This window comes from Acomys minous (genome assembly GCF_964271855.1).
Source record: "Acomys minous genome assembly, chromosome: 12".
In the NCBI taxonomy this organism is placed as follows: domain Eukaryota; kingdom Metazoa; phylum Chordata; class Mammalia; order Rodentia; family Muridae; genus Acomys; species Acomys minous.
In genome coordinates this window covers 36,743,476-36,767,912 of record NC_140493.1, presented here as the reverse complement: position 1 = coordinate 36,767,912, position 24,437 = coordinate 36,743,476, and the positions used below count along the sequence as shown (strand labels likewise).

The following is a 24,437-nucleotide window of genomic DNA, read 5'->3' as shown; positions in this document are numbered from 1 at the left end:
TTCACCCAGCAGTCTCATGCTGGGAGAAGGAAAAGGCCACAGCTAGACAGGAGAGCTTGTCTCCCAGAAAGATTTCACACAATTCTAACAACTTGTCAGAGCACCTTACAGGATGACACTGGAGCCCAGACAACGATGTGGGTTCAGGACCATGCCTTGACTGTGACTGCTTAGACGCACATGGCCTTGGCCCTCTGTCTCTGTCTCTAAATTCCAATCTCAGCTCCTGCAGGGCCCTGAGGACTTGGGAGTTTCACTATACCTCTTTGTCTTTCCCACATGGCCACACTGAATAAACATCTTTTGTTTCTGCTTCCTTCTATGAATTTAATTCCTTCAAATGACTTATTGAGGATGGTGGGCGACAGGCGAGACAGGCTATGGCTCCAAGTTTGAAAACAGCCCCAGGACTCACGAGGTTGCTCTTTTGATTTCTTACCCATAGTGATAAGCACTTAATAGTCAACATAGCCATGGTATCCAGGTAGCAAGAGAACCAGTTTTTGGGATTTTTGTTTTTAAATATTTATTTATTTATCTATCTATCTATCTATTTATTTATTTATTACATATACAGTGTTCTGCCTGCATGTACATCTGCAGGCCAGAGGAGGGCATCAGATCACCTTATAGATGGCTGTGAGCTACCATGTGGTTGCTGGGAACTGAACTCAGGACCTCTGGAAGAGCAGGGTTTCTTTGTGTGGCTTTGGCTGCTTTGGACTCACTTTGTAGACCAGGTTAGCCTTGAACTCACAGCGATCCACCTGCCTCTGCCTCCCGAGTGCTGGGATTAAAGACGTGCGCCATCACGACTGGCAAGAGTACCGGTTTTTACTTAGGATGAGACGAAATGCCCATGTGCTCCCAGAACAGTAACTACAACGCAAACAGATCAAAGTTCCTATATTTCTAGTTTCGAGGCCAAGAAAACCCTAGCAATGAACAAAATAAGCGAGATGCAGAGAAAAAAGAGGGAAGCAGGTGGATTGTTGGCTTTGCGAGGAGTACAGCGTCACCATTAAGACCATGCACGGGGCTTGAAGAACTCGTTCTTCTAGGGGGTGAGTGGTGTGGTCCCCAACTGCAAATGGACAGAACCTGGGAGTGTGGGGGATGTCGCTAAGTAGTAGAGCATTTGCCTAGCATGCATGAGCCCCCATGTTCAATCAGCAGGAGGAGGAAATGGGGGGGGGGGGTGCGGGAGGAGCAGAAACAGCAACACGAAACCAGAAAACCCAACAAGCGACACCCTGTAACCTCAGCACTCTAGAGGCTGAGGCAGGAGAAGTTAGAGCTATAATCGCCAGTGAGTGACACAAAGTAAGATGCTGTTTCTAAAATACAAGTTTAAAAATGTAAAAAGTGGTGTGTTCTCAAAGAACACATTTTGTTCTAGCTTTTCCTTCCCCGTTTAAGTGCATGCCATGACCTTGTGCTCGCAGCCCTTGCCTATAAATTGGAAATTTTATGAGTACCTATCATGGAACTGTTATAAATCTCCCACAGAAAACATTTAGCAAAGCAGCTAGCATATATTTAGAATGCAATAAACATTAACTATTATTTTATGTGCAAGTGCCGTGCCGGGGGTTAACCTTGAGGTCTTGTGTAAGCTGAACAAGTTTTCCACCATTAAACTCTACCCACTGCCCTAATATTACTGCTCATTTCTAGTCCCTTCTTTTTTATTAACAAAGTCTGGCTACACATCCCAGGCTCTCAAATTCCTAATCCTCAACCCCGGGGTGGTGGCACATGCCTGTAATCCCAGCACTTGGGAGTCAAAGGCAGGCAGATCTCTGTAAGTTCGAGGCCAGCCTGGTCTACAAAGGGAGTCCAGTACAGCCAAGGCTACACAGAGAAACCCTGTCTTGGAGGAAAAAAGAAATCCCAGTCCTCGCACCTCAGCTTCCTGAGTGCTGTCTGTATAATTTGTATGCTTAGTTTCTATTGGCTATTTCTTTTTTTGTTTTTTTTTTCTGGTTTTTTGTTTTTTTGTTTTTTGTTGTTGTTGTTGTTGTTGTTTTTTGAGACAGCATCTCTCTGTGTAGCCTTGGCTGTCCTGGACTCGCTTCGTAGACCAGGTTGGCCTCGAACTCACAGTGATCTGCCTGCCTCTGCCTCCGGATTGCTGGGATTAAAGGCATGCGCCACCATGCCCTGCCCTCTATTGGCTATTTCTAAGAATGTTTCTCTACCTTCAAAATGGCTACCTGAACCAGCAAATGTACAAGGTGTCTCAGAAATTAAAACAAAATGGTCTATTATGTTTGGTGCTTTCCCCTTGTGGCTTCATCCAGGACAATGGGCCTGACAGGAAACAAGCAAGAAGCCACTGAGTGAATAGGAAAAAGGGAATGGACTATTCTGTCTGTACTTGGGATAAGAAACCAAACCTTAATGAAGTAGGACAGGACCCTGCTTTCTAGAATCTTCTGCCATGTCAAGCATCAAAAGCACTAGAGTTTTTACAGTGGACGCAGCGCATACTGGCCGTGAAAAAGTCTGCGAAAACAAGGGTTCTTTGTGTTCCTCAACTCACTGACAGGCATTCTCAGCCTCCCGTGTGTGCCTTAGAGCTGGCTGTGCTTGCTTGTTTTTCTTCACTCTTTGCTGTTACATATCGGATCTGGGAGTCCCCCTGCTTAATAGTTAACTAGCCTTGATGTTCCCGAGCCACGCCGTTCATGGACTTGCCTGGTTGGGTTTAAGGCTTGCACAGCCGCAGAAACACACAGCTCTTATGTAATCTGGCCTTACTCTGTTCCAGCCACTCCCACGCAGACACCGGCAAAGTTAAAGTAACAGCAAACCAGACAGAAGCCAGGCCCTCCGATGCCCCGCCCAGTCAGACCAGACCGCAAGGTGCCACTCTCCACCTTCATTAAAGCCCTTGTTAGGAACTATCTTTGTGGCCCAAGCATGGCTGACTTCCAGAAATGAGTTTAATTTTTAACCCCAAGAGAGCAAAGACCAATGGGCATGAAATAAAGTTGCCAAGCTCTGGAAGGAAGGAGAGGAGACTTGGAAGTTCTTGAGCGAGCGAGCGAGCGAGCGCGTCCTTATTTTCTGGGTGCTCTCCCAGCAAGCACTTCCTCTTTTCTGACCACGGAAAGCGGGTGTGAACAGAAGTGCTGGGAGGTGGTGTGGCTTACGTCATCCCAGCACGAATCCCCAACACCTCTAGACTTAGAGGCCGCCCCCAGAAGAGTGATGTCTCAACTAGGTGTGTTCAGGACAAGAAACTTCTCTGAAATCAAGACCAAATCTCTGGTATATCCAGAGAGTGTAGCTGTGGGATATACCCTACTGCAACTAACTATACACACGCTACTTACTGCTTTTCTAACAGTCTGTGAAACTCCTTGGAGTCTGATAGATCAGGAAATAGATGTTGCTAGGAAGTCTTGTGAAATTATTTTCACATGAAAATTTAAAGTACTGACTTATATTTAGTGGGTGTATATGTGTGGGTGCACATGTGTCACAATCCGGGTGTATGGATGTCAGAGGACACTTGGGGCAGTCTGGTTCTTTCCTTCTACCATATGGGTTTCCTGTATTCTGAAAATTCCGGCTTCAATCTAAGTTGAGATCTCTTAAAGATACAACACAAAGAAAGAGACAATGCCTAGGCAGCAGCCTATGGCTACAGCTGTTTCCCATCACATCTGCAAAGGCCTGTTGACAGGAGAATGGATAAATTTGTGACTTGGAAATCTATAAATCTGTGGGAAAAAAAAATAAGTGAATACAAAAATCTGCAAGAAAATAATGCAATGCCAGATAAAAAATCTAGTAAACCTCAGAATATTATACCAAATCCAATAACCTTAGCATAAAGTGATTGAAATGGTGGAATGAGCTAATTGGAAGATGAAGTTATAGTATATAAATTCAGGTTTATTGGAAGCAGCTCTCTCGGCTGCCATGCGGGGGGAGGGGGGAGGGGGAGGGCGAGAGAGAGGAGGGGGAGAGAGAGATTAGAAAGGGGGGCAAGTTGTCTGGGTTATATAGTGAAGGAGGAGGGCTGGAGCGTTCAGGGTAGGGAGTGGGGTATGCTAGCCAAGCCTTGCTGCAGCTGGGGGTGCCTGAAATGTAGGGCTAGTGTCAGTATTCTTGAGTTGAACAGTGGGTTATGGCACTGAGCCACTTTTTTTCTTTTTCTCTTTGATAGGCTCAGTGTTAATTCGTGCTCCTGATCAACCTCAGCTTCCTGGAATACAGGCACGAGGCATGAGGCAACATGTCTGGCCCCATGATCCCATATTACCCCCTCAGTGGAGAAAAGACTCCTAGGAGGAGCCAGGCCTACAAGTGACCCCAGAAGCATGGGACAGTGGATGCAGGGACATGCCTCCAATGTCCTAGAGCACATCCATATTGAGTGCCTAATAGCTAAGTCCTCAGTAAGGTTTTGTTGTTGTTGTGTTGTTTGAGACAGGGTTCCTCTATGTAACCTTGGCTGCCCTGGACTTACTTTGTAGACCAGGCTGGCCTCTGCCTCCCAAGGAGCTGGGATTACAGGCATGTACATCTGACTCCAGTAAAGTTTCTTGAAAAAAAAAAAAAAGAATGAATAAATGAAGTAGATAAATGGCAGAGAAATCTAATGTCTTTTGGCTAACACCTCTCAATGCATCTTAAAAGATACTCTCTCCTACACTAGTACTTAATTCCCCGACACAGAATTATGTATTTATCAATTGAAAAAAAAAAACCCGTAAGAAATTAGAAGTACAGGATAGCACCTGCCAACAGCGACCTTCATGAACCTGATATGTACATATACACACTCACAACATACTCTGTGTGTGTGTGTGTGTGTGTGTGTGTGTGTGTGTGTGTGCCACACATGTGTAGGTACCTGCAGAGGCCAGAAGACTTGGGGTCCCAGGAACCACCGTTACATACAGGTGGGTGTGAGCTGCCCAGTGTGGATGCTGGGAACTGAATTAGGTTTCTCAGCAAGTGCTACTGGCCATTGAACTGTATCTCCAGCCCCCTCTCTTTTGTTGTCTGACAATAAAAAGTTCATGTAGCCTCTTGTCACCATGAAACATGTCATTTGGGTTAGCTTGTATCCATGTCCTGGATAATGTCACTCAATGACTCAGATCAGAATAAATTTTATCTTATTCCTCTTGGAAAACACAATAGCTGTGCTTTGTTGTGTTACTTGGAAAGTGACACAGTGATGTGGCATAAAATAAGGAGAAAACTTTTTAATGAAGTTTTCCAGGCAAAAGACTATCAGAAGATATATATCTGAACATACAAACAAGGGGACTTTCAGTTCTTTCCACAAGTAAGATAGGACCCCACGTGTCTCCTCTATTGATCAGCTTGAAGTACAGCCCTGTCTTTGGACAAAAAGTGGTCAATTTGCTTTAAAAGACAGGAGAAAGCCAAAACTCTAAAGTCATTTTTTTAATGTAACATTTATTTCATGCTATACCCTTGTGTTTTCATACAATCATCTTAAGTATTACGGCACAGTTTTAATAAAGATAGAGAATCACTCTCACAAATTTTAAAATAAAGCTATATATTAAGTATTTTTTAACTCATTTGACAATCCTATATGTGATCTTCGATGGAGAGCTTCATTTTGGCACCCAGCTCATTTGTCCTTTTGGTACTGCAGTGAAGAAATCTACACCACACCTGGCGTTCAGGTGACAGGAAATCACGATTAACGTCAACGATCAACTTCAGTCAGTCAGCAACACCCAAGTGTCTGGAGTTAGTTATTCTGATCATTTATAATTAAAGTAAAGAGAATTCCTAGCAGCCTGCAGAGAAGAGTCAGTACCAACAGCTTTAAATAGGACTTGAATGTTGATCATCTCCACAATACATTAGAAAGAAAAGAAGATTTGGAAACTCAAGACCCCCATTTGAATGGAAAAGCAGTGACACCCTCAAGCTCAGTGTCTGTCTGTCCTTCCAAAGCAGCCACCTGTCACATGTTGGGGTGAAGTCAACCATACCTCATCTAGACAAAGATGGCTTTCCTTCCTTGTGTTACCTACCATGTCTCAACTGGTCTCCTTAATTATCATGTCTTTTGGGTATCACACGTAGCCCAGGCTAGCCTTCGATGCGGTGATCCTTCAGCCTCTGCAGTGCTGGGATCAGAGGTGTGAGATACTAGGCCTAACACATTATTTTTTTAGACAGGGTCTCTGTGTGTAGCCCAGGATGGCCTCAAACTCCATTCTCTAGCATGACTCTTCTCCTTGCTATGGGATACCACATTCAGTTGTAATTAAATTTTAGAAGGCAGAAACAGTCCAAAAGACAGTGGCAGTTATCATTTCAATAAAAGATTGCCTTCTAATTTACACATACTGAGTTAATGAAGAAAACCAAAACCCATCTTCCTTTCCATCATTAAAACATAAACACAGCACACAAACATCTAAAAAAAAAAATCTAGAATTTTTGTCTAGTTTTGTTTTCGAGACAAAGTCTCTGTAGCCCAGGCTGGCCTTAATGCTAGGAATATAGGTGTGAGCGCTCATGCCTGGCTTTGAAAATATTTTTTAAGGGAACAAGAAGGAACGTGTCCAAAGTGTACAGGTAGATACGATCTCAGGCAGTCAATATTGCTTCCTCTTTGAAGATCACAGACACACAAATATACGTGAAGAACAAACAGGCATACTAGCTCAGTCCTGGAATTCTAGTCCTCCAGGAACAGAAGCAGGAAGAGTGCTGCGAGTTTGAGGCTAGCCTGTGCTATACAGTCAGTTCCTGGCCAACACGGGATCCTAGGGATAAGACTGTTGGGATAAGATCCTAGAATAAGACCCTTGTGTTTGAAACAAACAAACAAACAAACAGTGCTAGGAGATGATGCTTCCTTCCCTTCACACATACCTGATGCCACTTTTGTTTTTTTGAGTACATCATGGCATAGGCCGGGTTCAACTGCATGACCCTGTACCGCGGAAAGCTCTACTGCAACAGGGGTGGAAGGCAGGAGGCTCAGAAGGCAATGGGCCCTGGGTGGTGGTGGCGCACGCCTTTCATCCCAGTACTCGGGAGGCGGAGGCAGGTGGATTGCTGTGAGTTCAAGGCCAGCCAGGTCTACAAAGCGAGTCCAGGACAGCCAAGGCTACACAGAGAAACCCTGTCTCGAAAAACAAAAAACAAAAACAAAAAACAAAAAAATAAGGCAGCAATGGGCTCACACTCCTACTCAACCGACAAGCTTCACGAGTCTGGGTATAACACAAGATTGTCTTCTGCCCCATTCGTTAGTCAAATGAAGCGATTAAACTGGCATTGTAGGCTCTATGGACTCTAAAGGCTTCACTGGGAACTGGGCTTCCAATTGGATAAGAATCTGAGTCTAAAGCCTTTAATAACTACATTCAACTAATAATGGCTCCTTCTTCACATTTGTCTTTAGAGAATTAAAAGTGGCCACAGATTCTATGCAAGTCTCACAAAAGGTGATGCCTGAGCTAGTTTTTGAAACTTATCTTTAAAGATGTGTTTATTTTAATTGTATGTATATGGGTGTTTTGTATGCTTGCATGTCTGTGCACCATGTGTCTAGCTGGTGTCCAAGGAGTCCAAAATAGGGTGTCAGATCCCCTGGAACTAGAGTGACAGCCAGTTTCGAGCCATTGAGTAGTGATACAAATTGAACTCAGGTCTGCTGGGAGCACAACCTGGGCTCTTAAGCACTGTGCTCTCTCTCCAGCCTAGAGCTGCTTTGGTTCACAAAATGATGGGAAAGTCAAAATGTTCAGCTTTAAAGCCAAAGGGGAGAAGGTTGCAGATTCTTTCTAGATTCTTTGGGGCTGCATGACCTGGAACTGAGTCAATGTAACTCAAAGGTGGCTGGGAGACACATGCATGAGACCGTATGTGTTAGGCAGCTCTCCGTCTCTAGAAGAAGGTACCTATGACCATCAACTGATATAGAGAGGAGGGCTACTTTGGCTCACAGTTCTTGAGGTTTTAGTCCATGACCGATTGGCCCTATTTTGTACTAACTTACTATTGAGGCGTATGATAAGTTAGGACATTGTGTGGGAGCAGATGGTGGATCAAACTGTTCATCTCATGGTCAAGATGTAAGCAAAGAGGAAGGGCTGGGGTCCCACAGTCCCATCTGTCTGTCACCTGTGACTCTCTCAGTAGGCCCTACCACTCTTTCGTTTGTATCTCTGGGACAGTATCTCGTGTGGCCCAGCTTGGCCTCAGACTTGCTGTTACCAAGGCTGTCATGGAACTCCTGATCCTTCGGCTTCCACCTTCCACGTGCTGAGATGTGTGGCTGGTTCTCTCGCCTCCCAGTGTTGCCACCCTAGTGAACAAAACTTCTTAACACACGGGCCTCAGCGGGGACGCTCAAGATAGAAACAATGGCAACTTTCATGAGCAAAAGGCCTCTGGCAACTTGCTCACAGAACAGAGATGTGTGTGTATTGACCTATGGGCATCTCTGGAGTAGTGGTTGGTCACATCAACCAAATGCTGACAGCCCCGTAGAATTGTCAGCAAATAAATGATGCTGCTATGGGCTATAGTTCGGGGGTTGCCCATCAGACAGTCATGAGTAGTGAGTGTGCTACTCTGAGTCAAGAACAGATAAAGGCAATAAGTACTTTAGGTACCAAGGCACAGTCCCCATTCCGCAGATGCAGAGGGCCTACGTAGGGAGACAGGCATGTGACCAAGCAATGACACTGTAGGTGTCGTTGTGTTCTAACAGAGGTTTGCATGGGATTTAGAGAATTTAGAAAAGGAGCATCTTTGGTGACCTGGCAAAGATTTCTCTAAGGAGATGACAACCAAAGAAGCTAATGAGTCATTTCCTCGGCAAAGAGGGGTATCTAGAAATAAGATACCATGCATGCAAAATTATTATATGAGGCTGTGTGTATTTGTGTGTGTGTGTGTGTGTGTGTGTGTGTGTGTGTGTGTGTGTGTGAAAGAGAGAGACACAGAGAGAGAGAGACAGAGACAGAGACAGAGACAGAGACAGAGACAGAGACAGAGACACAGAGAAGAAACAAATAAGAAAACAATAGGACTGTTCTTCACTCCCTGTCTGGCGGACAGAAGGACACTGCTGTGTGGAGAACAGAGAGAATCTTCTGTGGTGTCTAGTTTGGCTAAAGGGAAATGGCAGGATCTGGGGTTCAAGGTGAAGGGCCTTGAGAGGTGAGCAGCAAGACGAATGCAGTGCCTTCCAGGCTTCCCGTGCTCTATTGTCAGTCAAGAAACACCTACAGACAGAAGGCATCTTGCCTTTCAAGGGGTTATCGTAGCTGAGCGTGGTGCTGTGTGCCTACCAAGCCACTTAGGAGGTGAAGGCTCAGGAGCTTGCCACTGCCTCAAAACACGGAAATTAAAAAAATAATAAATTAAAAAAAAAAAAGAAAGAAAGAAAAATGAAAGCCATGTGGTAAAGTCTCCCACTTAGTAGCTGGGCTGTTCTGAGTATATGATGACCCAAACTGTTTAAGAATGGTTTCTCCTTTTTGTTTTGTTTTGTTTTTTGAGACAGAGTTTCCCTGTGTAACAGCCTTGGCTGTCCTAGACTCACTTTGTAGACCAGGTTGGCCTCAAACACACAGAGATCCGCCTGCCTCTGTCCGTGCGCCACCACACCCGGCTTGCATGGATTTTTTCATTTATAAAATGGGTGAGGATGGTACTGACCTCTCAGGCCAATAAAACAACAACAAAAACAACAACAACAACACCTATAAAGTCTTAGTGGCAGCATGGAGGGAACGCTGGACGTAAGCCCTGTAAATAGGAATTCTAGGCAGACAAGCAAAGGGGCTTCAGCACTGAAGAAACTGCACTCCACAGCAGTCATGGCAGGTGCTTGAACTTAGACAACATTACTGAGCCTGTTCAGACCTAGTCTCCCCACCTGAACAACGAGGGCAATGACATCTATCTGAAAAGGCTGTGAAAAGGAGCGAAGGAGAACATGGCCGTTAAATGCCATAGCACAGAGCCTCCTCGCTCGCAGCACAAACACTCGCATGGAGAGACTCTTTCTCAAACATAGATTGCCAATATTAATGTCAGCCATTGCATAGCACTTCAGAATGCTATTTTCTTACTAAAGGTAGAAAAGTCGGATTAGCATATATATGTATACAGACACACACATATATATGCTAATAATATATATGCTAATAAAATTCATTCCACTAGTACCAACTGCATGATGATCACCTCCCGCTAAGAAGTCACTGAGGTATAACACTATTATTTTGTTAATGCATAATCAGAAAGGAGCTTCTCTGTTCAAAATTCATTATGTAAAATGACTCTGATTTGGTACTTTGAGGAATGTCCTCTATATGCCCATACCCCTCCCCCCCCCCCTTTGGAGACAGGGTCTCCTATAGCTCAGGCTCTCTCTGAACATCTGGTCTTTCTGTCTCCACTCTCCAGGGTGCTGGGATTATAGGACTGTGCTACTACACCTGGTTCAAAGGAAATCTTTCCTAGATCAAAGAAGCATGGGTAAGTGAGATGAAGAATTCGAACCCGCCGGGCGGTGGTGGCGCACGCCTTTACTCCCAGCACTCAGGTGGCAGAGGCAGGCGGATCGCTGTGAGTTCGAGACTAGCCTGGTCTACAAAGCGAGTCCAGGACAGCCAAGGCTACACAGAGAAACCCTGTCTCAAACAACAACAACAACAACAACAACAACAACAACAACAACAACAACAAAACCCCCAAAGAATTCTAACCCAAGATGGAGACTGCAGTGGCAAGCAGATCCCTAAGTGAGCAGCATATCCTGTGATGTCGGAAGGTTCGTAAAAAAAAAAAGAAAAAAAATTCCAGCTAAGAAGGCATTTGGGATGCCGGATGTGTTGGCGCACGCCTTTAATCCCAGCACTTGGGAGGCAGAGGCAGGCGGATTACTGTGAGTTCGAGGCCAGCCTGGTCTGCAAAGTGAGTCTAGGACAGCCAAGGCTACACAAAGAAACCTTGTCTTGAAAAACCAAAAAAAAAAAAAAAAAAAAAAAAAAAGGCATTTGGGGTTTCAAGTTTGGTCGCACTGAAGCCAAGTCTCTTGAAAGTGGACGCTTGCAAAGTGCACCTGCACCAGAGGTTTGCCTTTGAGTCTTACACAGGTATAGACAGACCTCTTTGCTTTCACACCCAGTGTATTTCAAAGGAACCCCAGAAAGCTGCGGGAGCGGCTTATGAGGGAAACCACTCAGGCCAAGCGAGAGAAAAGAGGGGAAGGCAGTTGTAGGCAGCGTCCCTTGTCCAGCCCCACCACCCAAAGCAATCTAAACAAAGAGGAAGAATGTTACTTTGTGATGATGGCTTTTGAGGTGTTGTTGGACACTTCAGAATCTTCCCAGAAGTTCCTGTTAGCTGGTCACATTCCTAGGGATGGGACGTAGCTTTAATTTGAAGCTGGGTTAATCCTGACCTATGTAACAGCCTTAGGCTAATTTTGGTGAAAAACCTTTTTAGTTAATGCAGGGATCTCACTATGTTGCCCAGGCTAGCCCGACCACCAGAGCTCAAGAGCTCCTAAGCAGCCTGAAGTGCAGGTGCTGTTTAGCTATTCCTGCCATGAAAGCACGACGGACAAGGTGTAAACTGTGTAGTGTCTAGTCTATTTTGCTATTTTGGTTTTTCATCAACTTTTTGCAAATATGAAAACCAATGATTGAGATTGACAAACTGAGCTCTAAAAGGCAATTCCACCCCACTGGGGGACGGTTTCCCCACTGTCATCTATTTTGGTGCAAGCACCAAATGTGTGTGTGTGTGTGTGTGTGTGTGTGTGTGTGTGTGTGTGTGTGTGTATGCTCACTCATGTGGCTTTTTTGAGACTGGCACTCATGCAGGTAGCCGAGGCTGGTCTTGAACTTGCAGCAATCCTCCTGCCCTAGCCTCCTGAATGCTGGGATTATAGACTTGAGCCACCACACCCCTGCTGTGTTTTGTTTTTTAAAGATGTGTTGCTCGGTACTTCCACATTCAAACAGTGTATGAAAGTCAAGGTGTGTATGGCCAGAGGAAAGATCTGTATGTCCCAATTGTCCATTTGCCTGGCAGTCTTGTCATGCCATCGCTGTGGTGTTCTGGGACAGGGGATCAACACGACGTCTCCGTGCTCAGCAGTCTAACTCCTCCATGACCTCCATGACAATCGTCCTTGGGCCTGTCAGAATCAGGTTGCTCACGGTGCGGTAGTCCACGTTCAGCACATTGAGGCCATTGACAGAGACAACGAACTGACAGACCTAACGGAATGACAGGAAGAAGGACCGTTAGTTTGGGTTGGGTATGTAGCTCAGTTGATAAAGCGCCTGCCCAGCATGCCCATAAGCCCGGTGCCCAGCATGCCCATAAGCCCAGTGCCCAGCATACCCATAAGCCTGGTGCCCAGCATGCCCATAAGCCTGGTGCCCAGCATGCCCATAAGCCCAGTGTCCAGCATACCCATAAGCCCGGTGCCCAGCATGCCCATAAGCCCAGTGCCCAGCATGCCCATAAGCCCGGTGCCCAGCATACCCATAAGCCCGGTGCCCAGCATGCCCATAAGCCCGGTGCCCAGCATGCCCATAAGCCCGGTGCCCAGCATACCCATATGCCCAGTGCCCAGCATACCCATAAGCCTGGTGCCCAGCATACCCATATGCCCAGTGCCCAGCATACCCATATGCCCGGTGCCCAGCATACCCATATGCCCAGTGCCCAGCATGCCCATAAGCCTGGTGCCCAGCATGCCCATAAGCCCGGCACTTGAGGACTGAAGGCAGCAGGTTCAGAAGTGGTAATTGTAGGCTGCATAAGAAGTTTAAGGGCAACTTGGGTAAATGAGATCTTGCCCCAGATATAGACACACAAAATGACACATAGACACACACACACACACACACACACACACACACAGAGTTATACTTGTTCATTTTTTCCATAGATTTTAAACAGTGTGTGGCCCAAATAAGTGAAGTCATTTTTAAGATGGAACACCCCAACCAGCTAGTAACTCTGATTAAATAATTTCTAAATAGACACATTTTTTTCTACAGGCAGGAAGACAGAAAAAGCATTTATTTTAATATTTCACAAAAACTGGGCTTAAATTCTAACTCTGAATTTTATTGGCTTAAATTAGGTATTTACATTTCTCAGCTTTATCTCTATCTATTGTGCGGTACCCACCTCATATGGCTGTAAGAACTAAGAGGGTCAAAAAAGCTGGGTGTGGTGGCACACGCCTTTAATCCCAGCACTTGGGAGGCAGAGGCAGGCGGATCGCTGTGAGTTCGAGGCCAGCCTGGTCTACAAAGTGAGTCCAGGACAGCCAAGGCTACACAGAGAAACCCTGTCTCAGAAAACAAAACAAACAAGGGGCTGGAGAGGTGGCTCAGAGGTTAAGAGCACTGCTTTCTCTTCCAAAGGTCCTGAGTTCAATTCCTAGCAACCGCATGGTGGCCCACAACCATCTATAGTGAGATTTGCTACCCTCTTCTGGCCTGCAGGCATATATGAAAGTGAAACACTGTATACTTAAATAAATAAATATAACAAACAAACAAACAGAACTAAGAGAGTCAGAGTACACGCAGCCTCCGCTCTAGCGGGCCAACCTCTGGGGACTCACGCTGCTAGAGCTGTATTCATACGGACTTGGCATCCATCCTCCCTCCTCCACACCCACATGATTGTTAGTCGTGACTCCTTCCCCCACCTGAGTGTCTGGCTAGTGATAAGCTCTACATACTTTCTGTTTCTCACGAAAACTAGCATCTCATTCATTTGTGACCACCACTCCCCCATGGGCTGGTCAGCCAGTCCAGCCCAATACAGTAAGCACCAGATTCAGTGAGGAACCCTGTCTCAAAAATAATGCAGAGAGTGATTAGTGATGGAGGACGGTACTTGATGTCATGCTCCAGCTTTCACATGCACTAGCTAGAGTGTACACACACACACACACACACACATACACACACACACAGACACACACACACACCACAGACACACATACACACACACCAGACACACATACACACAGACACATACCACAGACACACATACACACACACCAGACACACATACTCACACACAGACACACATACCAGACACACACAGACACACACACACACCACAGACACACTCACACACAGACACACATATACATACCACAGACACACACACACACAGGGGCGGGGGGACAGACAGAGAAAGAAAGAAAGAAAGAAAGAAAGAAGAAAGAAGAGAGATGCTTAGGTTTTAAAGTGCTTGCCAGTCATAAGCATCAGGACCAGAGTTTGGACCGTGTGTGGTTGGTTGTGTAAGAATGGCCCATAGCTGAGCATGGTGGCGCCCTCCTTTAATCCTAGCACGGGAGGCAGAGGCAGGCTGATCTTTGTGAGTTGGAGGCCAGCCTGGTCTATAAAGCAAGTCCAAGACAGCCAAGGATTTATATCCTATGTCCCTTTGATGATGACCTTAAACAGGTCACTTCTCCCCTTCTATATCATGTGCTTCAGAATACAAATGTCATTTGGAGCTATGTATGTAGCTCATTTAGTAGAGTACTTGCTCAGCATTGTCCTGGGTTTGATCCCAGAACCTATAGCTCACCGTGCAGTAATGCGCACATGTAATACCAGCACCTGGGAGGGGAAGGCTGGAGGGTCCGAAGTAAAGAGGCTAGCCTGGGCTATATGAGACACTATTTCAAAAAAGAAATAAAAGTAAATAAGCATTCCTCATTTGTAAAATGGACAGGTAAAAATGTATATCCATGTGAGTTCAAATCACGCAATGATTTAAAAAGGTTCTTGAAGACATCACACAGACACTGGCCTTTTAAAATTCCTCTCCCTTTAAAAATGGTCATTTCATAGCCAGTGTTTGGTGGTATACACCCTTAATCTCAGCACTCAGGAGGCAGAGGCAAGTAAATCTGAGTGTGAAGCCAGCCTGGTCTACAGAGTGAGTTCCAGGACAGCCAAAGCTATACAGAGAAACCCTTGTCTCAACAAACAAACCAAAAAAACAAAACAAAACAAAAAAAAACTCAAGTCATTTCCTTCATGGCTACATGAAAAACTGAATAGGAAGTAGCATGGAGTAAGCAGAGGTACTATTTCCTCTTTGCCAGGAACCCCAGCATTTCTACTCCTCAACCTTTGTTGCTGGGTGCACAACCACCACTGTCTCCTTTCCCATCCTCAAAGTCACCAAGAATCCGGGCCATGTCTAGTATGCAATCAGCAGTTTTCAACCATGGCCGTGGTGATGCCTGAGGTCGCACTGTCTGATCACAACCCATCCAGAACGGGGAGCCATGAGCACTTATGGGTGCATTTTAGCACTGACTTAACTGGGCTGTCCTCTTTGCTTTTCTTCTGCCAAAGAATGGGAGGAATGTCACTCCCTCCCACCCAGGGCGCTGGACTTCAGATCTGGGCTCTTTTCCTCCAGAGGGCTGCCTTTGTGTTGCTAGCCGGGAGGGCTGGGATTGCCTGCTAACCTGCTAACCCGCCACAGGCTCTCAGAGAGTATTTGTGTCTCTGAAACAAACAGCCGTCATATTAGTCACTCACCACAATTATGCCGCCACTGCCCCACACTATTTGTCTTAACTGGCCCACATCTGGAAGTTAGGAACTTCACATGGAAATCTAGAGAGATTCACTCAGGTTTTTCTGAGACAATGTGGAAATCTCATTCTTTTTTTTTCTTCTTCTTCTTTTGGGTTGTGTGTCCCCCCCCCCCTCGCCCCGGAAACAGGGTTTCTCTGTTGTAGCCTTGGCTGTCCTGGACTCATTTTGTAGACCAGGCTGGCCTCGAACTCACATCGATCCGCCTGCCTCTGCCTCCTGAGTGCTGGGATTAAAGGCGAGCAGCACCACCACGCAGAAATCTCATTCTTTAAGACAGTCTTAGGGTCTGCTCAAACACCCATTTCTTGTGTGCTGTGGTACTCTCCCATGATTGCAGCTACGTAGGAGGCTGGAGGAGGAAGGATTGAGAGCTCAAGTCCTGACAGGACTATATAGTAATAGCCAGGCTCAAAAAATCCAAAAAGCAATTGATGTGGTATATGTTAGTGTACAGGCGGTCCTGGCGATTGCTTAAGTAATCACCTGCTGTGGCTGGATGGCTGGATGGCGCTAGTGCTCGCTCTCGCGCTCTCTCTCTCTCTCTCTCTCTCTCTCTCTCTCTCTCTCTCTCTCTCTCTCTCTCTCCTTTCTGTTCCAGCTTCTCTTTGTTCTCTCCCTCCCTCCCCCACCCATCCCGCCCCCATGGCTCACTCACTCTTTACAACTCTGAGGCCCTCACTCCTCTTCCCTCCCACAATAAACCTCCTTACACCAGACCTGACGTGTGGCATAGTTCCTCAGGGGGGCACACCTTGGCATGGGCCTGCCATGGTGCCCTCTATCCCCACATCATCATTACATATCATAACAGTATACACTTAGAATCCCAGCACCCAAGCTAGGCGTGGTGGCGCACGCCTTTAATCCCAGCATTCAGGAGGCAGAGGCAGGTGGATCGCTGTGAGTTCCAGGCCAGCCTGATTTACAAAGCAAGTCCAGGACAGCCAAGGCTAACACAGAGAGACCCTGTCTTGAAAAACAAACAAACAAACAAATAAACAAAACAAAACAAAACAAAAAAGGATCCCAGCACCAAGGAGGCAGAGCTAGGAGGCTCAAAGGTTTTCACTACATAGTGAGTGTACAGCCAACCTGGACCACATGAGACTACCTCACAAAACTTACAAAACAATACAAAAATTCAAAAGTGTGTAATGTTGATGTTTAGGCTCTTTCAATTATACATACCAAGACTGTTACTCAAGTAAGCCTGGATTATAAAATAAGCATGGTATCTTAGTTGGAGTTTCTATTACTGTGGCAGAACATCGTGACCAAAGACAAGCTGGGGAGGAAAGGGTTTATTCCATCACTGGAGGAAGTCTGGACAGGAACTCAAGCAGGGCAGGAACTTGGAGGCAGGAGCTACTGCAGAGGCCATGGTGGGGTGCTGTGTATTGTCTTGCGCCTCGTGGTTTGTTCAGCCTGCTTTTTTTTTTTAATAGAACCCAGAACCACCAGCCCAGGGATGGTACCACCCACCAGGGGCTGGGCCCTCCCCCATCAATCGCTCATTAAGAAAATGTCTTATAGCTGGATCTTATGGAGGCATCTTTTCAGTAAGGTTCCCTCCTTTCAGATAGCTCTAGTTTGTGTGTCAAGCTGCTACAGGACTGGCCAGCACACATAATTATACATACTTGTAATCTAGCACTTGGGAAGTTGAGACAGGAAGATGGTAAATTTGTGGCCAGCCTGGGATATATAAGGAAACCCTATCTAAAAAAAAAAAAAAAAAAAAAAAGAAAGAAAGAAAGAAAGAAAGAAAAGGAAAGAAAAGAAAAGTTCCACATAACCTACACATAAGAAACAATTACTGCACCTTCTCTAACATTTGACCTCAGGACCTACTGGGTCTACAGAGCAAATCTAGGCCAATCTTGGTTACACAGAAAGACCCTATCTCAAACATAAGACCCAAACAAACAGTGCTAACAACAAAAAGGGGGGTGTTTTGCTTTTTTGTTTTGCTTTCCTTTTACTTATAATTATCACAATTACACGCTTTCAACAACCAGATTATGGGTGGGGTAAATGGCTCAGTGGTTAAGACGGCTTGCTGCAAAAGAATGGACGACTGAGTTTGGAGACCCAGCACCCATGTCAAAGGTGCACACGGCCACACATGCCTGTAACTTCACAGGAGAATGCTTGAGGCTCACTGACTAGGCCAGCTGGGGGGGAGGCATGGGGGGGGGGGAGAGGGAGGGAGAGAGACAGAGACAGAGACAGAGACAGAGAGAGAATATCTAGTGAGCTCCAGGTTCCCTGGGAGCCCCTGTCTCAAGGGCTAGAGTAGAAAACGATGGAGCAAGGCACCTAGTGCTTTCTTCTCACACGTGTGTGTCAATCCTATGTGCACACACACACATACATACAGATAAGGTCATAATTCTCCCATTTTCCCCCCTTTATAGCAGAGGAATCATTTCTCACCAATAACATAAACTGAGATGTTATTTCAAACCTTTCCCCAGAATTTAAAAAAAAAAAAAAAAGAGCCTTCAAAACCAAAACCTTATTCGTGCTTATAGCTACTGTGGTATTTTTAGAGTCTGGCTGTTGGAAAGACGTCATCTTTCCCTAAGTGGCCTCAGTAACTGCTGTGGTTCAAGCAGTTCCTATGTCCTGTTGCTAAAATGTTCCAGATGATGTAGCTCCACAGGCCCCACTGTGTACCCATGAGGTAAGCCATGGCGATACACCTTTCAGTTAGTATCTTTGGTGCACAACGCTTTGGTACAGGAATTACAGGTAACAGCAGGAAGCACACAGCCTGGAGAAAATTACTTCTCCTCCACGCTAAAAAGCACATCCGTACAAATACACAGTACATGACTGCCTCTGGACAGGCCACCTTAGGAACATCATTTCTCCCCCTGGGCTGGAGGCGTAGATGTCCATCTACTGGAAGTGATGGGAATTCTACTGAAGTGGTCATGCGTTTATGCATCTTTAACACATGCACCTGTGTGTAAAGATCATATTGCAGTTTCTCAGTAGTGTGTGCCTGCCTCTCTCTTTCTCTTTCTCTCTCTCTCTCTCTCTCTCTCTCTCTCTCTCTCTCTCTCTCCCTGTGTGTGTGTGTGTGTGTGTGTGTGTGTGTGTGTGTGTGTGTAGAAGCCAGAGGTTGATGTCAAATGCCTCCCCCAATCACCCTCCACCTTATTGCTTTTGAGACAGGAACTCTCACGGAACCTGGAGTTCACTTACTGTTCAGCTAGATGGCTGGGTAGCACGTCAGCGAGCCTCCATCTCCACTTCTCTAGGACTAGGATTACAGGCATACTACTATGCTTGGCCTTTTTACATGGGGTCCTTCCTCCCCGCTCCAACTGGGGCATCCCCAAGGGCAAAACCATGTGCAGGGACCAGAGAGTTCAAGCCTAGTCTCAGTCCTGTGCCCCTGAAGCCAAATGTTATTTCACTTCTCTAAGCACAGGTTCCCATATTGGATCCACCGAGTGGGGCTGGGGGGCTGGGGGGCTGGGGTAGGGCATGGATGAGGAACAAACCAAACCAACCAAACATCACCACCAACAAAAACCCTGAATCTTTAAGAACTTTAGAACATTTTTCTGCTCTTAATCCTATTGCTTAATTTTCTTTTTAAAAAAATATTTATTTATTATTATGTACACAGTGCTCTGCCTGCATATACACCCGCAGGCCAGAAGAGGGCATCAGATTATATTATAGATGGTTGTGAGTCACCACGTGGTTGTTGGGAATTGAACTCAGGACCTCTGGAGGAGCAGACAGTACCCTTAAATGCTGAGCCATCTCTCCAGCCCATTTAGTTTTCACTGAGACACTGTCTTGCTTTGTAGAGCTGGCTGGGCAAGAACTTGCTACATAGCCCGGGCTGGTTTCAAACATGCAGCCTCTGAGTATGCTGGGTATGGAGCTGGCCCTGCCATGGCCAGCCTCCGCCTTTAAATCTTCGGTGGAAAAAGGAATCAGGCTTGTACTTAGTGATGAGTTACACATTCACCAGGAGGAATGTCTTAGGCTGGTGGATTACTCACAGGGCCAGACACAGGCCAGGTGTTTGCTTTTATTGTTTGTGAAGGAAATGTTATTCTGTTGGGGGTTGGTCTGGTGCTATGTATTCTGATGCTAATTACTGCCCCCCAAGACCTAGATGCTTCTGCCCAGAGGAGCGGCCTCCCTGCTGTATCAATAAAATACCTACACTGGAGCAGGGTAGAAGGGGCAGAGTGAAGGTTGTGGGCTTTGGGTATAGCAGGATCATCCGTAGGAGAGAGGTACCAGAGAAGGAGAAAGAACAGAATCGCTGTGCAACAGGAAAGATCCGTCTGGGCCAGGAGGAGGAACTCTGAAGTTCCACATGGAAAGAAGTGGCCCAGATGGTCAGATAAACAAGTATTTTGGGATTATAGATGGGAAATAGCCAGATAGAAATGATTAAAGCAGATGGCATGGGATGGGCCTGGGAGATAATGGAAGATAGTTCAAGGGGTTAATATCTGCCCAGCCTCAGGTAAAATAAGACCTATTCTAAACTACAACAGGTGTCTGTGTTTTTACTGATTATGATAGCAGGTTAGATAATGCGGCCATAATAATTATAAATTTTAATAATAAACATTATTAGCTGCTTTTACTTACTACAACATTATTCTTCCTAGGAATGTAAACTGAAGTTTAGAGCAACGTAAATGGCAGAACACCAGAGGCTCTTCCATGCGTTAATGTGTTGTAGGCTTAGATATGTTTTAAAGAGTAGAGCCAAAAGACCATATTCTGCTGGGCAGGGGGCGCACGCCTTTAATGCCAGCACCGGGGAGGAAAAGGCAGGCAGATTGCTCTGAGTTCCAGGCCAGCCTAGTCTACAAAGCAAGTCCAGGATAGGCAAGGCTAACACAGAGAAACCCTGTCTCAAAAACAAAACAAAAACAAAAACCAGCTGGGTGGTGGTGGCCCACGCCTTTAATCCCACCACTTGGGAGGCAGAGACAGGCGGATCACTGTGAGTTCAAGGCCAGCCTAGTCTACAAAGCGAGTCCAGGACAGTCAAGGCTACACAGAGAGACCTTGTCTTGAAAAAATAACAACAAAACCCCAAACAAACAAACAAACAAACAAACAAACAAAAAACCAACCAAACCAAACCAAAAGAAAACAAAAGGACATATTCTAAAGCTAGGATCCCCCAAGGCAGTGTAGCCTTTATAAAGACAAGTGTACAAGAACTCAAAGACCAGCAAGTGATCTATACACAGGCATCTGCCATGATGAAGGTGGTAAAGTAGAAAAGAAAGGAAAGATTCAATCTATCAGGAAGATATACTAACACATAACCTATGCATCTGACCAAAAAAAAAAAAAAAAGAAAAAAAAGATAATGCTAGTTAAGACTGACTTTCAAGAAAGGACAGAGAAACAAAAGAGCAGTCTATGGACACCTACACACACACACACACACACACACACACACACACACACACACACACACGGCCCATATGTATGCAGCTCTCAGCAGTTTACACAGCTATGCACCTAACACCATTATTACAACAACCAATTCACAGACGGTTCAAAAGTCAATACTTCAACCATAATGGTTGCAGATATACACAAACAATTTATATCTCTCTATATGGATCATAAATTGTTTTAACTCCCACTTTGCACTTTACTAGTTGTAAAACTTTGTAGGAGTTGAAACTTCATTTTTTTTCTCCTCTCGCAGCTCTCCATGGTGTGTGTGTGTATGTGTGTGTGTGTGTGTGTGTGTGTGAGAGAGAGAGAGAGAGAGAGAGAGAGAGAGAGAGAGAGAGAGAGAGAGAGAGAGAGAGAGAGAGAGAAGATAGTCTGAGGGTGACCTTGAACTTCTTACCCTCTTAGCTCGACCTCCATCTTCTAAGTGCTGGGACTGCAGAAGTAAGCCACTGTGCTTGGCTTCTGTTAGTGAACTTTTAAAGTAAACAGAGCAGGCCTTTGACATGGCTCAGTTGGTAAAGGCGCATGTGTGCCTAATTTTTATTTAAAACTAAGCTAAACAATTCACAAAGGAATCATGTTTCTGCCCACTGTTTACATGAACAAAGTTGCTTCAGAATGGAGAATTTAAAATTTTACTCAAAAATGGTTCATTCCCACAAAATATTAGAAACATAAGCAGAGTGTAGACTTGCCAGTGAGTCATAATCCATCACACTACTGGACTGCCATCTGTTTACACAAACGTCACATTCATGGACACTGCTGTCGTGGACAAGCTGTGTTTGCTTTGGCAAGGACGAGCCCCAAAATACACAAGATAAGAAAGTTTGCAGCTGCGTGTTCAGCCACATCAATCTTTCTACCAAGTATGCAACTGGCCAGAGAGTGACTGGTGTGGGAGGAGGCTGATGGCCAGTTCTCGCACGAACACAGACTTCCCACTCTAGAGAACCAGTCTCCTTATGCTTTGTGCCTGTGAACACACTTCATGCCCCAGGGTGTTCCCGGGAGAATAGACCACACCACTGAAGGAAGGTCGACTAGACTCAAGGATAACCCTCTTTCACAGTAACACAAGAAGGAAAGCACAGTGCTGTACAGAGAACCCTTCTCTTGCTTCAGACAGAAGTTCGAAGAGCCCACTGAATCTACACAGAATCTGCCTGAGCCGTCACTGTGCTTTATGTGTCAGTTCACTCCTGGTCCACTGTCCTCGGGATGTCAGGCACAGGAAGACTGAGGAACACTCAAAGGAGATGAGGGGTCTGGTGGAGCCCAGCCCACAGATATTGGGATTCTCAAAGTTAAAACTAGAGCCTGTTGAATATTCTCTCTAGAGGTGTGAGGCAGCAGGTGGAGGACTTGGGCACACTGAGGTTTCCTGTCACCGTCCAGTAGGTGTCTCATGACTGTGCTAGCAGCATCTCTATGGTCCCCTTACACTAGGGAAGACAAAGGACTCTGAGTCTGAGTTATGTTTAACCCAAGGGCATAAAAAATGCTCAGTGTCGGGGCTGGAGAGATGGCTCAGTGGTTAAGAGCACCGACTGCTCTTCCAGATGTCCTGAGTTTAATACCCAGCAACCACATGGTGGCTCACAACCATCTATAATGTGATCTGAACATACTGTAATAATAAATAAATCTTTTTTAAAAATGCTCAGTGGCATGCTGGGTGGTGGTGGCACATGGCTTTAATTCCAGCACTCGGGAGGCAGAGACAGGTGGATAGCTGTGAGTTCAAGGCCAGGCTGGTCTACAAAGCGAGTCCAGGACAGCCAAGGCTACAAAAAGAAACCCTGTCTTGAAAAACCAAACCAAACCAAACCAAAAAATTCAGTGGCTGAAAGAAAATGCACGAGTGTTAATGAGCGTTATAACCACAGGTTCCTACAGCCTTTTATTGATGGGGACTCCTGGGAGTGCAGGAGTAAGAACTGGCCCCTAGGTCCCAGACAAGCTGGCTTACTCCATGGATGCAGGAAGTTGCTCAGAACATCCCATGATTGGGCCTGTGTTATTGTTCAGTGGGTAACGGTTCTTGCCCAGTCTAATGACCAGAGTTTGGTCCTGAGTACCCATGTGAAAGGAAGAAGTAACTCCCAAAAGTTGACCTCTGACATTGACATATGTGCCCTAGTATGCAAGGCTGGATATGACCACACTCACACACACTAAATGAGCAAATAAGCCAATGGGAAATAAATAAATCTTACTACATTTTTATGAGAGTATGTGGCAGAGGGATGAGAAAATACATTCTCAACACACTCACCGGCCTTCACAAGGCTCCACAAGGTCAGTCTTCCTCCCTAGTTTTTTTTTTTTTTATCATAAGAATATTTTGAGATAGCACCAGATAGATTTCCAAAGTGGTTGTACTAGTTTGCATTCCCACCAGCAATGAAGGAGTGTTCCTCTCTCCCCACATCCTCGCCAGCATGTGGTGTCGCTTGAATTTTTGATCTTAGCCATTCTGATGGGTGTAAGATGGAATCTCAGCGTTGTTTTGATTTGCATTTCCCTGATGATTAAGGAGGTTGAGCATTTCTTTAAGTGTTTCTCAGCCATTTGATATTCCTCTGTTGAGAATTCTCTGTTTAGTTCCATGCCCCATTTCTCGATTGGGTTATTTGGTTTGGTGGTATTTAATTTCTTGAGTTCTTTATATATTTTGGATATTAGACCTTTGTCAGATGTGGGGTTAGTGAAGATCTTTTCCCAGTCTGTAGACTGTCGCTTTGTACTCTTTACGGTGTCATCTGCCTTACAGAAGCTTTTCAGCCTCATGAGGTCCCATTTATTAATTGTTGACATTAATGCCTGGGCTGTTGGTGTTCGGGGCTTCCTCAGGACCCAGCTATTCCACTCCTTGGAATATACCCAGAAGATGCTCCAGCACACAGCAAGAAAATTTGCTCAACCATGTTCATAGCAGCCCTATTCATAATAGCCAGAACATGGAAACAGCCTAAGTGTCCCTCAGTAGAAGAATGGATAAAGAAACTGTGGTACATATACACTATGGAATACTATTCAGCTATTAAAAACAAGGAATTCCCAAAATTTGTGGATAAATGGATTGAGCTAGAAATGATCATAATGAGTGAGTTAACTCAGAAGCAGAAAGACTCAAATGGTATATATTCACTTATATCTGCATATTAGCCCAACGGGCATGTCCCACGAAAGCCTTCACTTACCAGGAAACAGAGACAGAGGAGAGGACATTCTAGTGGGACTCTAGATGTGAGATGCATGAGAGAAAGGCAAAGTAGAAGGACCCAGAGGGTCCTAGGAGCCTACAAGTAGAACATTATG

At 45.4% G+C, this 24,437-nt stretch overlaps 1 protein-coding gene across 1 annotated transcript in view; it reads right to left on the bottom strand.

Moving 5' to 3' along the window:
* Nucleotides 1-5,425: 5,425 nt before the first annotated feature.
* The window catches only part of DEPTOR (DEP domain containing MTOR interacting protein), a 153,461-nt gene continuing 134,449 nt past the window's right edge, over nt 5,426-24,437 (bottom strand). The window contains exon 9 of the mRNA XM_084747907.1: nt 5,426-12,266. Within this exon, the coding sequence (XP_084604033.1) occupies nt 12,138-12,266 (129 nt within the window). The 3' untranslated portion in view covers nt 5,426-12,137. The remainder of the gene's footprint in view (nt 12,267-24,437) is intronic.